At 40.8% G+C, this 13,424-nt stretch overlaps 2 protein-coding genes and 1 long non-coding RNA gene across 5 annotated transcripts in view; 1 reads left to right on the top strand and 2 right to left on the bottom strand.

Annotated features, from left to right (window-relative positions):
• The window catches only part of GK5 (glycerol kinase 5), a 48,944-nt gene extending 44,278 nt beyond the window's left edge, over positions 1 to 4,666 (bottom strand). The window contains exon 1 of the mRNA XM_072996027.2: positions 4,386 to 4,666. Within this exon, the coding sequence (XP_072852128.2) occupies positions 4,386 to 4,541 (156 nt within the window). The 5' untranslated portion in view covers positions 4,542 to 4,666. The remainder of the gene's footprint in view (positions 1 to 4,385) is intronic.
• A 173-nt stretch (positions 4,667 to 4,839) lies between these two features.
• LOC140706030 (uncharacterized) lies at positions 4,840 to 12,117 on the top strand. Its single transcript, XR_012085722.2, has 2 exons — positions 4,840 to 5,014; positions 11,048 to 12,117. It is a non-coding gene; the product is annotated as an uncharacterized LOC140706030 (long non-coding RNA).
• The window catches only part of XRN1 (5'-3' exoribonuclease 1), a 56,722-nt gene continuing 51,219 nt past the window's right edge, over positions 7,922 to 13,424 (bottom strand). For all 3 annotated transcript variants that reach the window (XM_020792623.3, XM_020792624.3, XM_072996025.2), the window contains 4 exons: positions 11,936 to 12,049; positions 11,713 to 11,833; positions 10,707 to 10,867; positions 7,922 to 10,616 (listed from right to left, as the gene is read on the bottom strand). In XM_020792623.3, the coding sequence (XP_020648282.3) occupies positions 10,326 to 10,616; positions 10,707 to 10,867; positions 11,713 to 11,833; positions 11,936 to 12,049 (687 nt within the window). In that variant the 3' untranslated portion in view covers positions 7,922 to 10,325. The remainder of the gene's footprint in view (positions 10,617 to 10,706; positions 10,868 to 11,712; positions 11,834 to 11,935; positions 12,050 to 13,424) is intronic.

Below are 13,424 nucleotides of genomic sequence, written 5' to 3'. Positions count from 1 at the left end.
TCATAACACCCACAGATGTATATCCATTTCTTCTCATCCACGTTGGAACAAACAACACAGCCAAGAGGAACTACAAAGACATCACATCAGACTTTGAAGCTCTAGGAAGGAAACGCAAGGACTCTGGGGTTCAGAGTCTTCTTGTCCATGCTACCAGTCCTCAGAAGAGGAATATTCCTGGTAGATAGTGAGAAAGGTCTGGACATAATATAGCTTGATTTCAGTAAATAAAACCTTTGAAAAAGAGCCCTATGATATTCTGATTTGCAGGCTAACTAGGTGTGGGTTGGATAGAACAAGTGTCAGGTAGATACACAGTTAGTTACAGAATTGTACTCAGAGAGTGCTTATCAATGGCTCCTCCTCAAACTGGGAAGAGGTAACAAGTGGGATACTACAAGGCTCAGTCCTGGGCCTGGTGCTCTTCAACACGGTTATTAATAGCTTGGATGACAGAGTTCACGGAATACTTATCAAATTTGTGGATGACATAATATTGGGTGGACTAGATAATACCCTGGAAGACAAAATTCAAAACGATCATAGTAGGCTCAAGCACAGGGCTGAAAACAACAGAATGAAATTTAACATGGATAGCAGCAAAGTACTACACCTGGAGAAAAATACAGCAGATGCACAGTTACAAGATGGAGAATACTTGGCTTACTAAGCCAATAAAAATCTGGGAGTTACAGATCACAAGCTGAACATGAGCCAATAATGTGATGGAACTGCATAAAAGGTCAATGCTATGTTGGGTCAGTTTCCAAATCCTGTAAAGTACTATTCAGCGCTGGTTCTCCCTCATCTTGAATACTGTGTCCAGTTTTAGACACCGTACTTTAAGGATGACAACAAACTGGAGCAAGTTCAGAGAAGGGCAACAAGGACGATCATGGGATAGAAACCAGGTCCTATGAGGAAAGACTGAAAGAACTGGACATATTTGGCCTTGAGAAAAGAAGACTGAAGGGAGTTGTTAAAGCATTTTTAAAGACCCGAAAAACTGTCATACAGAAGAGCAGGATCTGTTTTTGATCAACCCAGAGATGTGTAATACGTAATGAGTTCCACGTTACAGGAAACCATTTAAGCTAAGTATCAGGGAAAGATTCCCAACTATTAGAGCAGTACAACAATGGAACCAATTATCTCAGAAGGTGGTGGGTTCACTAACACTGAAGGCATTCATGAGAAACTTAAACAACCATCTGTCAGATCTGCTTTGATTTGGATTCCTGCATTGAGCGAAGGGGGGGTTGGATCTGATGGCCTTAGAGGCCCCTTTCAACTCAGTTATTCTATGAACTCAAGATACTAGCAGAGTGGTATAGGAAGAGGTACCTCAGATATTTGAATCTTATACATTTAAGCCATCAAGCTGAGGCAAGTTTGGATTAATCAAATGGATAAAGACCCCACTGAGTAGCGTATGGTGACTAAGGCCATTTAGGCTAGCAAAGGCCTTTATAAGAGTCTGTTATATATATGTATATACTGTATATTTTAAATTCTAGCCGTTTTGGAACTTGTTATATATGTTTATGAAGATGCTGTTTTGTTGACTTGTCAACAAAAGTCCGAATAGTCAAAGCTATGGTTTTTCCTGTAGTGATGTATGGAAGTGAGAGCGGGACCATAAAGACCACCGAAGAATTGATGCCTTTGAATTGTGGTGCTGGAGGAGACTCTTGAGAATCCCCTGGACTGCAAGGAGAACAAACCTATCAATTCTAAAGGAAATCAACCCTGAGTGCTCATTGGAAGGACAGATCCTGAAGCTGAGGCTCCAGTACTTTGGCCATCTCATGAGAAGAAAAGACTCCCTGGAAAAGACCCTGATGTTGGGAAAGTGTGATGGCAAGAGGAGAAGGGGACGACCGAGGATGAGATGGCTGGACAGTGTCTGCGAAGCAACCAACATGAATTTGACACAACTCCGGGAGGCAGTAGAAGATAGGAGGGCCTGGCGTGCTCTGGTCCATGGGGTCACGAAGAGTCGGACACGACTAAACGACTAAACGACGACGACGATTGACTCAATGTTTCAATGACCTTGGCTAAAATTTGAATACAAATTTGAATTTGCTACATTTAAAGTTTTTAAGGTAAATGACACAGTTTTGAATTGGTCTGGGGAAAAACAGGTGCCAATAACATTCATTTATATTAATTGCTCTCCTAATTGAATATGGCTGTACTCCTCAACATTCTGAAGTCTGTATTAACTGAAGCCTCTGAGGAATAAGTGAAAACCTATAGTACCCCACAATGTAAAGGAACTGTAATGCTGCGTGGGGGGAGATGTCAAACTGAAACCTCCTACAACAGCTTCTGGACATGGTACTGTAGGGAATAATGGAATACAGTTGTTATTCTTTAGTCATTAAGTCGTGTCTGACTCTTTGTGACCCCATGAACCAGAGCACGACAGCCCCTCCTGTCTTCCACTGCCTCCCAGAGTTTGGTCAAATTCAATTTGGTAGCTTCGGTGACACTGTCCAGCCATCTTGTCCTCTGTCGTCCCCTTCTCCTCTTGCCTTCACACTTTCCCAACACCAGGGTCTTTTCCAGGGAGGCTTCTCTTCTCATGAGATGGCCAAAGTATTGGAGCCTCAGCTTCAGGATCTGTCCTTCCAGTGAGCGCTCAGGGTTGATTTCCTTCAAAATGGATAAGTTTGTTCTCTTTGCAGTCCAGGGGACTCTCAAGAGTCTCCTCCAGCACCAAAATTCAAAAGCATCAATTCTTCGGCGGTCAGCCTTCTTTATGGTCCAGCTTTATGGAATACAGTTATAATGCCTCATTTCTGTTACAACAGGATTCTCAAACCTATTCCAGTGTCTAAGAAAGAATGTAGTCAACTTCCTCTGATACAAATATTCAAGTATTATAGGATTTATAGTCACATTGCTATACAAGTCCCACTAGCATCAGTGAGCCTTACTTCCAAATAACTGAACACAGGATTGCATCCTAACCCACACAGCTTTGCAGGTGGCTTTCATTACAGATTGGCAAAAGATGCTGGCTAATAATCATGATGCCAGGTGTAGAAAAATAAAACAGGTAACTTCCACAAACCATGCCTCACTCTAGCAAAATACCCACAGTGTTGATTAGATAAAATATTTAATTTGATACTCAATGTGTGAACTGTTTTTAAATGGGAAACAAAACACATACATTTACCATATTATGTAGTCTTAAGAACATATTCATTTTTATTTATTTACAAGATTTTTTAGCCACGCCATTACCATATGTTCGGATGACAACACTCATAAGAACATATGAGTGCTGTCATCACTAAAGACTTGTATTTTAGCTCCTTGGTCTAGGAAATGTAGCATAGAATCACAAGGGAACAGGTGCAATTCACCACTTGGCTGTTCTCTTAGGAATAAACAGCTGCTAAACAGAACCATTTATTTACTATACAATGTCTCCCACACAAGGTGTGTTTTCACAGTTAATAATCCACTGACAGCAACTCAATGTTTTTAATTACCAAGAATTTGAGATTGATAACCCTATAAGGTAATAGCAGCCAGAACAAGTGAACAGTTGATTAAGAAAGTTACAAAACAGTTTTTCACCTTGTGACTGGCCTTCCTCCACTCGGATTCCAGCACTGTACTTTTACACTTTTGGTATAACAGGAAGCGAGTCAAACGAAACATCAAATTCCACGTAGCATAGGACTTAACACTTTCCCTGCATTAGGCTCCATTACCCACACCGGCCTCCCTCATTCCCCATTCCTGTCGTGTGGAGTAGGTTACATTCTGTTTACTGGCCGCAGAAGAGGAGGGGAAAAAAAGATTCCACTACTATTAGGATCTCCAGTGTAGGCATGAAAGATATAATTCCAGCCGGATGAAAAACCAATTAAGAGTTTTTTTCCCCTCGTCAATTAACCACTCAGCCAAAGCAGCACCTCGCCTGCCTTGCGAAAAAAAAATACAGGGACCAGCTGGAGGGGAAAGACTTAAATCAGTCGGAGGGCGGGAAAAAAAATCCACACACGCAGCGGAATCTTGTGTACATACTGTATATGTACATAAAGGGTTAAATCCCGCTGAGCCTTCAAGCGACAATTCCGCAGCCACCTATTTAAGGGTAAACCCCGGGGAGATTGAGCAGGGCTTATTTCCGAGGAGGTGCCTACTGACCTGTGAGGGAACGGTATTGGAGTGACAACACGAATAGGGCGGTATAGAAACGGAAATCAATAAATCGTCCTGACAAAACGAGGGGGGACTGACAACCCTACCTCTATGGACGGATTAAGCCGAGCAGCCGCTCTTATCACAGAGGGCTCTCTCCCCCACCTCCCCACCCCGCGCCGCTCCTAGCCCAAGGCCGGCCGGCCAGAGCAGCTCACCTGCTTGCTACTCGATCCCTTCAGCGCAGCCCCCTTGTCGAAGACGTGGCACCGGATCACCGTGCTGCCCACGTCTATTCCCAATATATATTTCGCCGAGGAGGCGGCGGTGCCGCCGCCGTCTCCCTCCAGCGTCCCCGCCGCGGTCTGTTTCATCGCTGCTGCCCCTTCCGGACCAGGCGCTGGGCTTTCCCGGCCCTCCGCGCCGCCGCCGCCGCCGCCCGGCCGACACACTCGCGGCTCCGCGGCTGGAAAGAGAGCCGAGCCCAGAGGGCGGCCCCTGGGAGGGCAGGCGAGTGACGTTCCGGCAGGCGAGGGCGGGCCTCCCAGAACCAGAAGCCGCGAAGGTGGGCCGGCTCGTCAGCCGCCAAGCAAGGCGGCCTCCAGTCCCAGGGCGCGCGGAGGAAGCACCAAGGGGCGCCCTCCGGACTTGGCCGGCAGAGCCCGCCGGGGAGGCGCTCGGGTTGCTGGCTAATCCCCAGGAATGCTGGGCAGGGCGTCTCTCACGGAATTTAGTCAGATTTCCTTCCAGCCACGTGTGTACAGGTTGCGGCTTTCTGCATCCTTTCTGTAGGGAAAGCAGCTGAATGGGAAGGTCAGCGGCGGACGACACAATGAAGGCCGCACTGGTGGGTGTTCTGGGTCGCTGCGACCACGCGGCCTTTTTTCTCCCCTTTCTCGTTTCTTCCCGGTTCCCTCTCCAGTCGGTGGCTCTGTTGCCCTAAAGTTACAGCCTATTAGTCTTGAAAATTCAGAGGCCCTGTTTTCATAGATGAAATCGTGTTGATTTTTCTTCTAGCTGGCGTAATAGAAAACAAAGTCTTGTATCTTTACGATTAACAAATTTATTTTTTAAGCACGAGTTCTCCTGGATTACAATCCCAATTGTTAAGATGTTGCGGGGTATGACATTCAAGCCTCAGATTTGTATACAAGTGGGCATGGTTATAGGGCGAGAGTGAGACCGTACTTAGTGTGCTTTTAGAGATTTAAAACAAAATGTCAACGGGAGTCTTGTAGCACCTTTAAAAATCACAGATTTACTTAATCATGAGCAGGCATAAATTGTAACCCACTTCCTCAGATTCTAGTCAGCTAATATTGTTGTACATAGATAAGAAGTCTCTGTTAATTTGAGGAGCACTTGTTGCTTTTAAACAGATATCCAAGCAATCATCTATATTCAGCATTATAAGAAATTATTTAACATTTTTAAAGGGTGTGGAACCTTTGGCCCTCCAGATGTTTTGGCCAACACCTCCTAACATTCAGTAGGTCTGACAGTAAAAGATTGTAGGAGTTGTGGCCAGAACATCTTGAGTGCTAAAGGTTCCCATCTTTTTAAAGCATCACTTTAAAGCATTTGTTTAAAGCATTCTTCATCAAAAAGGTTCTCAGAACTGCTTACATAAATGAAAAGGAAAGAGTTTGCAAGGTTAAAATCGGGAGGTAGAAACTCAAAACTAGTATGTATGGTTGTTGTGGGTTTTCCGGGCAGTTTAGCCATGTTCTTAAGGTTTTTCTTCCTAATGTTTCACCAGTCTCTGTGGCCAGCATCTTCAGAGGACAGGAGTCTGAATGAAAAACCTTAAGAACATGGCCAAAGAGCCTGGAAAACCCACAACAACCATTGGATCCCGGCCGTGAAAGCCTTCGAAAATACATTTACTAATATGTAGTTATAAATACCATAGTTCCATAAACCCTGATATATTTTATTTATTTATTTATTTATTTATTTTATTTGTTCGATTTATATCCCGCCCATCTGGTATATTCTACCACTCTGGGCGGCTTAAAGAATATCAAAAACAATTAAAAAAATAAAAACATTAGCATACAACAATAACAAATAGTGCAGGAATAAATAAATAATAGCAAAGCAAAGAAATCAGTAGTTGACAGGAGGGAAGGCCTGGATGTACATCCATGTTTTCAGTTGGCATTTGAAAGTACCCAGCGTTGGGGCCTCGCGAATTTCCGGAGGAAGGTTGTTCCAAAGGTGAGGAGCCACCGCCGAGAAGGCCCGGCTTCGTGTCTTTTCCTTCTGGGCCTCCCTCGGTGTCAGGCTCCTCAGCCTCACCTCCTGACTCATGCGGGTGATCCGAGTAGATCTTGGTGGGAGCAGGCCAATTAAATTTAATTAAATTACTATTAAGGAGTAACATAACTGTACACTTCTCAAACATACTTGATAATTAAATTCTCTTACATCTTTTGGATTGTTTTCTGCATGCAAATATCTTCATACCAAATTTTTTTAAAAAAATATATAAAATTGTAACTAAAGTCCTGTTGCTTACTGTAGAATCATGGAAGTTTGGTGAGTGAACACTATATTCCACTGATTCAAACTTACGTTGGTGTTTTATGTTATTGTCAAGTACTTATCTGGTATTCAAATAGTCATGTTTCATTATCTTGCCTGCCCACATTAAAAACAAGTTTGTGTACTGGATAAGCTAGAAATGTAGGTTGTGATATATATCTGAGTTTGGTCAACAAGTAATGAATTACTCCAAGAACAAATGTACAAATCATAGTCCAACTTATAAATTCTGTGTGAGTGTGTGTCCTGTTGAGACTGCTTTTATTAACTAGAGATCTCAAATGATGAAACTCAAACGGCTGAAATCCTGTTGCTTAGTATATTAGGTTGCAACTTATTTGATTCAATGGAACTTACTGACGAGCTGACTCACCGAACCACCACAGATTCAATGGGCCCACTCTAGTGTGACTTGCCATCCATTTGTCTGTGATTATGCTGTAACATTACAAGTTACACTACCTGTCATCCCCAATTCCATCTACAGTGGTGCCCCACTTAACGATTACCCCGCTTGACGATGAATCTGCTTCACAACGTTTTTGCAATTGCAACTGAGATCGCAAAATGTTTTAATGGGATTTTTTCGCTTCCCGACGATCGGTTCCCTGCTTTGGGAACCAATTCTTCGCATTCCGACGATCAAAACAGCTGATAGTCGGGTTTTCAAAATGGCCGCTGGCTGCTCAAAATGGCTCCCCGCTATTTTTAGGAGGCATTTTTCACTGCGCAGGCACCCGAAAATGGCCGCCCTATGGAGGATCTTTGCTGGACGTGCAGGTATTTCGCCCATTGGAACGCACTGAATGCTTTTCAGTGTGTTTCAATGGGCTTTTTTATGTTGCTTGATGAGGATTTTGCTGGAATGGATTATCCTTGTCAAGCGAGGCACCACTGTATTCTTTTTCTGAAAAGAGGCAGCTTCAGAGTGAATGAACTTAATCAAAATGTTCAGGTTTTCTTTGAGAACAGTTGCCTCACTTGGCAGCTTTTTAACTGGATTTGAGAATTGCGTCATGATTGCAGATTTTAATGCTGAATGATCATATTTTTAATCCACAGATCATCACAATGGAGTCATGTTTTAACTGGCAATGAAAGAAACAAGCTTATCAAATACATATAGTAGTGCACACACATACACACACTTTATCATGCGATCAGACAAGGGCAAGTGTTCATAAAATTACTGTATTAAAGCCTTCCAGAGTATTTAACCTATATGATTTATTCCTTCAGTGTGTATTTTTACATTCATATTTAAAATACCTTCGCACAATCTTTAGCATAACTACTGTACATGGTAAAATCTTGAAATAGACAACACAATACACATCATATCCATGCCAGTTTTAAACATTTCACTTGGCTGATAGACAAAGTTCTTTTTTTAAAAAAAAGGAACTATACAAATGTGCACATAAAAGTCATCCCTTTCAGATTTTAATAAAATACTACTTTGTACAATACTTTAGTGAAAAATTCCAGAATTTACAAAATACACTTTGAGAGAAATGAATTATATATATATATATATTAAAAGAGACTGAAATAGTGAACAAAATAGCCTAAGACAATTATTTGTACCTTACAAGCATACCCATATAGAAACTGGGCACTTGAATAAGGAAAATATTACTGATCCTGCAGATAGATAAGAATCCACAACAATGAAAGGGAGATTGTGTGGAACATAGATGGAAAGCAGGCTGATGAAAACCTGACCAGCAGCTCTCTTAGAACACAGATGTCCTTGTATAAAGTAATGTTAAAACAGATGATTTTGCTGGTTCTGAGTCAAATAACAATGTCATATATCCTTTAGGACTAGTTCTTGCAGATGGACAGTAGAGACCATAGTAAACCTTAACAAATTTAATATACAAGAAGAAATTCCAAGGGCAAATTAGTCACCTCTATCCCTAGGCACCCCCAAAACTTAAATTTAAAGTAATATAGCAGAAACATTAGCAAATCTAATTATTCTCTCTTCCACAGAAATCTGTAACCATATTCGTGCACTGGAATGCCAGAAAACTGAACAAATTAAGAATGATGGAAATTATACTAATTAAAATATATGCCAGATATCAATAGAATTTTTTCTGGACTGTGCCCCAAGTTAAAGTGCTTTTAAATTTCCTCGATCTCAGTGCCAGCATGCATTCCCTCTTACATGGAAATCAAGTGGAAAAAGCATTTGGCAGTTGAGCTGGAATATGCTCCCGGTTCAGAGGAAAATACACACTTCCCATACTGCAGTGTGGCCCTTTTAAACTAAGGAGCATTCTACCTGCTCACGAAAATTAATGTGTCATATCCCATAGTCTGAGAGGTGGTATTAGTATATTTCGTCTTGGACAGACACTTAAAGAAACTTCAATTTAAGTAGCTCTGATTCAGGTAATTGGAGCTAAGATGATGCTAATGGCACTAATCAAACATTATTTTCTTACATAGCAATGTGTGAGGCATGAAAGCCAAGATGATTTCTGCCAAAAATGTAAGACTGAGCCATTTTAAAACTTAGTGATAAAGTAGTAGCCTTCAGCATATTTCCTTCTCACACTATGAAATATGAGCTAGGTTCTGAAGAACATCAGACTACAGGATAACAGTACTGGAGAACCAATACAATGTCTGAGAGAATTTGAATTTGAGGGACTGGGTTGGTCTGCAATCTTCTGAAGGGAAAACATAAACACCAAATCCCTTGGCCTGGACAAACACAAAGAATTAATTGACAATATTATTCATATTTACGAAAACATACTATTTCTGGCATCATGCTTTATATACACCAGTTTCAAGAATATATAGTTATTACTGAACAATAAGAAGCACAGAATTTGTCAAAAAGAATGCTTGATTTATAATCAAAATCAGCTCTTTAGCGAGCCTGTGGTTTATTGAAGCACCAGAAAAGAGTAAATTTACCAAAATACTTCTTGTAACTATTACAGGGGTACCTCTTTTACACATTTGCATATAGACTACTCTATATCCCTGAAGCATGTTTACTCTGGTTTCCTGTCAATAATTTGTTCATGGTGCTACTTAACAGAAAAGAATGCATTGCAGTAAATCTAGGCAGACAAATGTCAAAGTTGCTTTGGCAGAACACCTAGAAATGAACTTTACATAAAGCAAAGCTAGCACTGCCACATTAATTAAATCTGTTCACAATATCAGAGCAAAAGGATCTGAAAATACATATAAATAAATCATTTTCAGAAGTCATAACATCCTTGAAAAGGAGACAGAACACCTACAATTCACGTTTTGTATGAGGACAAGTCTCTAATCTCTTGGTTTAAACAAAGCAGTTTTAAATTAAAATTGCAATCTCAATATTATTGTTCTTCTCTTGGAATAATATAGAAAAGCCACTTTTTTGAGACCTAGGCACAATGGATGATGTAGTTGTGTTAATTCTGTGTTTCCTAGGTGTTACGAGGTTTAATCAAATTCTCCAGTGAACATATTTTTCAAATAATGTAGCTGACAGAAGGTATTCACAATTCAAAACATCTTTTGAATTTTGTTTAAAATTTGATACAGCACTTATTTTTCGAACACTACCAAAAAATGAAGTCACTCATGTATCACACTTATTCTGAAGGCTTGGGTGCACCAAAATTAACAGCCAATTTCCTTGGCTTTCGTTTGGCAAAAGCATTTGATGCTGACTTTTTACGAGGTCCTACTGAGTTTGGAGAAGCTGTTTTCTCTTGATATGACATTGTAGGCTGAGCTACTTGAGGAAGAGACACTGAATCTTGGGGATTCAGTGCTGTTGTATCAGATACTGGCTGTTCATTCTTTAACTGTACACATTGAGAAGAATCTAGGAATTCCTTAGCTTCAGAGTTCACCTTGCTTGCAGCCCTTTTTTTAGTTACCTTTAAAAAAAATAAGACATACTCTTTAAAGGGTGGGAAGTGTATATAACTTTGTATATACAGTACTTATACAGTTACTGCCCAACTTACTTGCAAAGGTATAAATTGATTGTGTGCGCCAACTTGTACAGGGCCTAAAAAAGACATGTTTCCTGGATATGAACCTGGATAATAAGGTTTGCCATGGACTGGCATTGGTGTTCCCCATGGCACTGGACCAAATGCCTGAGCTGGTGAATGAAACACATTACCTGTGAAAATAATGAGTTTATTTTAGATTCTCGTACCAATTAAAAAAAATAGGTACCTACTCTGACCATCCCAAATTCAGTTTGGACTATGTTAAAAAACTATATTATTATACTCTACGTAAAGTATAATAACTGATTTGATCTTCTAAGCTTATAAATTCTGTATTACTTTGGTTTCAGAATAAGAAGCAGTCATCACAGAACATGAGATTTGTTTTCAAGACCTTTGTGAACAGTGCATTTATAGCATCTTTTCCCATTATGAAGTTATCCAACACCACCACATAAAAGAAAAACCAATTTTCTCCAGTCTTAAAAATGTGAAATATATTTTATGGACATTTTAAAAGTTATTTTTAAGAATGTTCTGTATATACTGAGACATGGGTAGTGAACATTTTACTGGTAAGGACCTCACGTCCTCTGGTACATCAGTTAAGGACTGCATGGTACAAGGCAGAAGTGAAGGCAGTGATGAGCAAAGACATGCCATTTTGCATTTCTTCCATTTTCTGTATTTCCTTCTGTTCAGTCCCCTTTTCCCCCACACATCCCTGCTCAGTGGGCTGCTGGGGGAGATAGATTACAGTTGGCAGAGGTCTGAACTGAGCATTACCTCTGAAATTAGGTTGATCATTGTCTGCCTCAGGACTAAAGGAATTATGTGAAATTAGAGGAAGGCACTTTTGTTGGTAAGGGTGGGAGTTGGCACTTACTCAACATTTATGAGAAATATGCAGACCACTTCTATATTTTAACATATTCAGACTGGGATTATATATACATGCTGTACATAAAACATTCATTTTTCCATCCCCCAAGCCCCTAAAATTGTTAAGAAGTACCAGTGTGCTGGGCGAAGACTGGCGGAATGGATCCATGTGATACAAGAGGTCCTACAGTCTGATAATTTGGAAATACTGATGGTGGTGTTGGTGGCGGAGGAAAGTTCATTCCCATAGAGCTCTGTGTGAAAAAGTATGCTTAATTTTTTTGAAATAGAAAGCATAAGAAACATTAAAAAGGTCATTCTAATGCTGCATAAATTATTTTTACTACAGGACTCACCAACTGTTGTAAAGCAAAAAGTGCTGCTTTCTCCTTGGCTTCATTTTCAGAGTGACACTGAGGTCCATGTACTAATAAACCATTTGACAGCTTTACCTGACAAACTGTCATTGTCTATTTAGAAAAAAAATGATGTTAATAAACAACACAGTTGTTTTCAGACACAGTACTGCAAATAAAAACTACAGAGCTAAATAGAGATTGAAAATAAGGCATAGATATTTTTTTTTGTCTTCTAGTCTTGGGGAGGGTTCACTAAATTTCTTATCAAATGTTAACTAAGAAGCAAGCATTTGTATTCAGGTCATGGATTAAAGGCCACACCCAATGTCATGAGAATCTACTCCTGCTTTTGCAGTGGGTTTTCTATTTCTCCTCCTCCTGCATGACTCATGCATAATCTCCAAATTTACTCTGGAGCGTCTCCCAATCCTTTCGGCTGGGTGTAGCTGGGAATGCCACACAGACATTAATACAAATGATTCACTGATTGTGCTGAAAGGATCTTTCTGTCTAATACACAAATGCACAACTGTTTCATATTTGAGGTCATATGGCTTATGCTAGGGCCATACATATCTATGGAGATGCAAATATAATCCTTACTAATCTGAATGTTTGCCAATCAAGCACACATGTACAGTTCTATACTTGCCTACTAAAAATAAAGCCTTTACTTTCAGATATATGCAACATTTATTTATATATCTGTTCAGAAGAAAGGCCAGGTACAGCAGTTTTCATGCACACAAAGCACAAGCCCACATTTAGAAAGCAGGTTTTTAACATTTAAAGAACTTTAAATGCTAATCTCTGAACACTGATCAGTTAAGAATCAAGAGAAGGGAAACCTCCCTGACCCGAATCTCTCAGGTTTAACAGCAGCTATCTTTCTAACCATAGTCCGTAGTTCAAGAGTGACGGATACTGGGTGGGCCCACACAACCTACAACTGACACACCACGAGTTGTGCATCCCTGAGCCAACAAAGGTAAGTTTAGGGGAACAAATAGGGGACTTTAAATAGAATGCTATGGGCTTTTTGAAAAACTTTTACCCATAATTCAAAGGGTCAGTACTGATTTTATTTTTAGCACTAAGCAATTAATTTAGAATGCCTTTTCTGGAGTTTCAGAAAAAGATAATGGTTTATTTGTTTAGCAGATCTACAATTGGAAAAGAAAACCGTGCTGGATAGCTCAATGGTTTAGGCCACTGGTCCCCAACCTTTTTGGGACCAGAGATGGCAGAGCCTCTGAGGAAGGCGGGGCACCCCCATGCGCATTCGTGTGTGGTCTCTGGTGCATGCGCGAATGTTGGTGGGTGCGCGTGTGCCCACCAGTACTTCCCCATCACTTCGTGCAGGTGCTTGAGCACATGCGCAAAGGGGTGGGGGAGCGCTCACACCGGCGCTGGCACACGTGCTTGCACACAAAGCAGCTGTGGGGAGGGGAGTGTGTGTGGGGGGTGGCGGGAGGTCTGTCTCCGC

Source organism: Pogona vitticeps, chromosome 3 (assembly GCF_051106095.1).
Source record: "Pogona vitticeps strain Pit_001003342236 chromosome 3, PviZW2.1, whole genome shotgun sequence".
Taxonomy (NCBI): domain Eukaryota; kingdom Metazoa; phylum Chordata; class Lepidosauria; order Squamata; family Agamidae; genus Pogona; species Pogona vitticeps.
The sequence above is the reverse complement of the archived record's forward strand: the minus strand, read 5'-3'. Positions and strand labels throughout refer to the sequence as shown.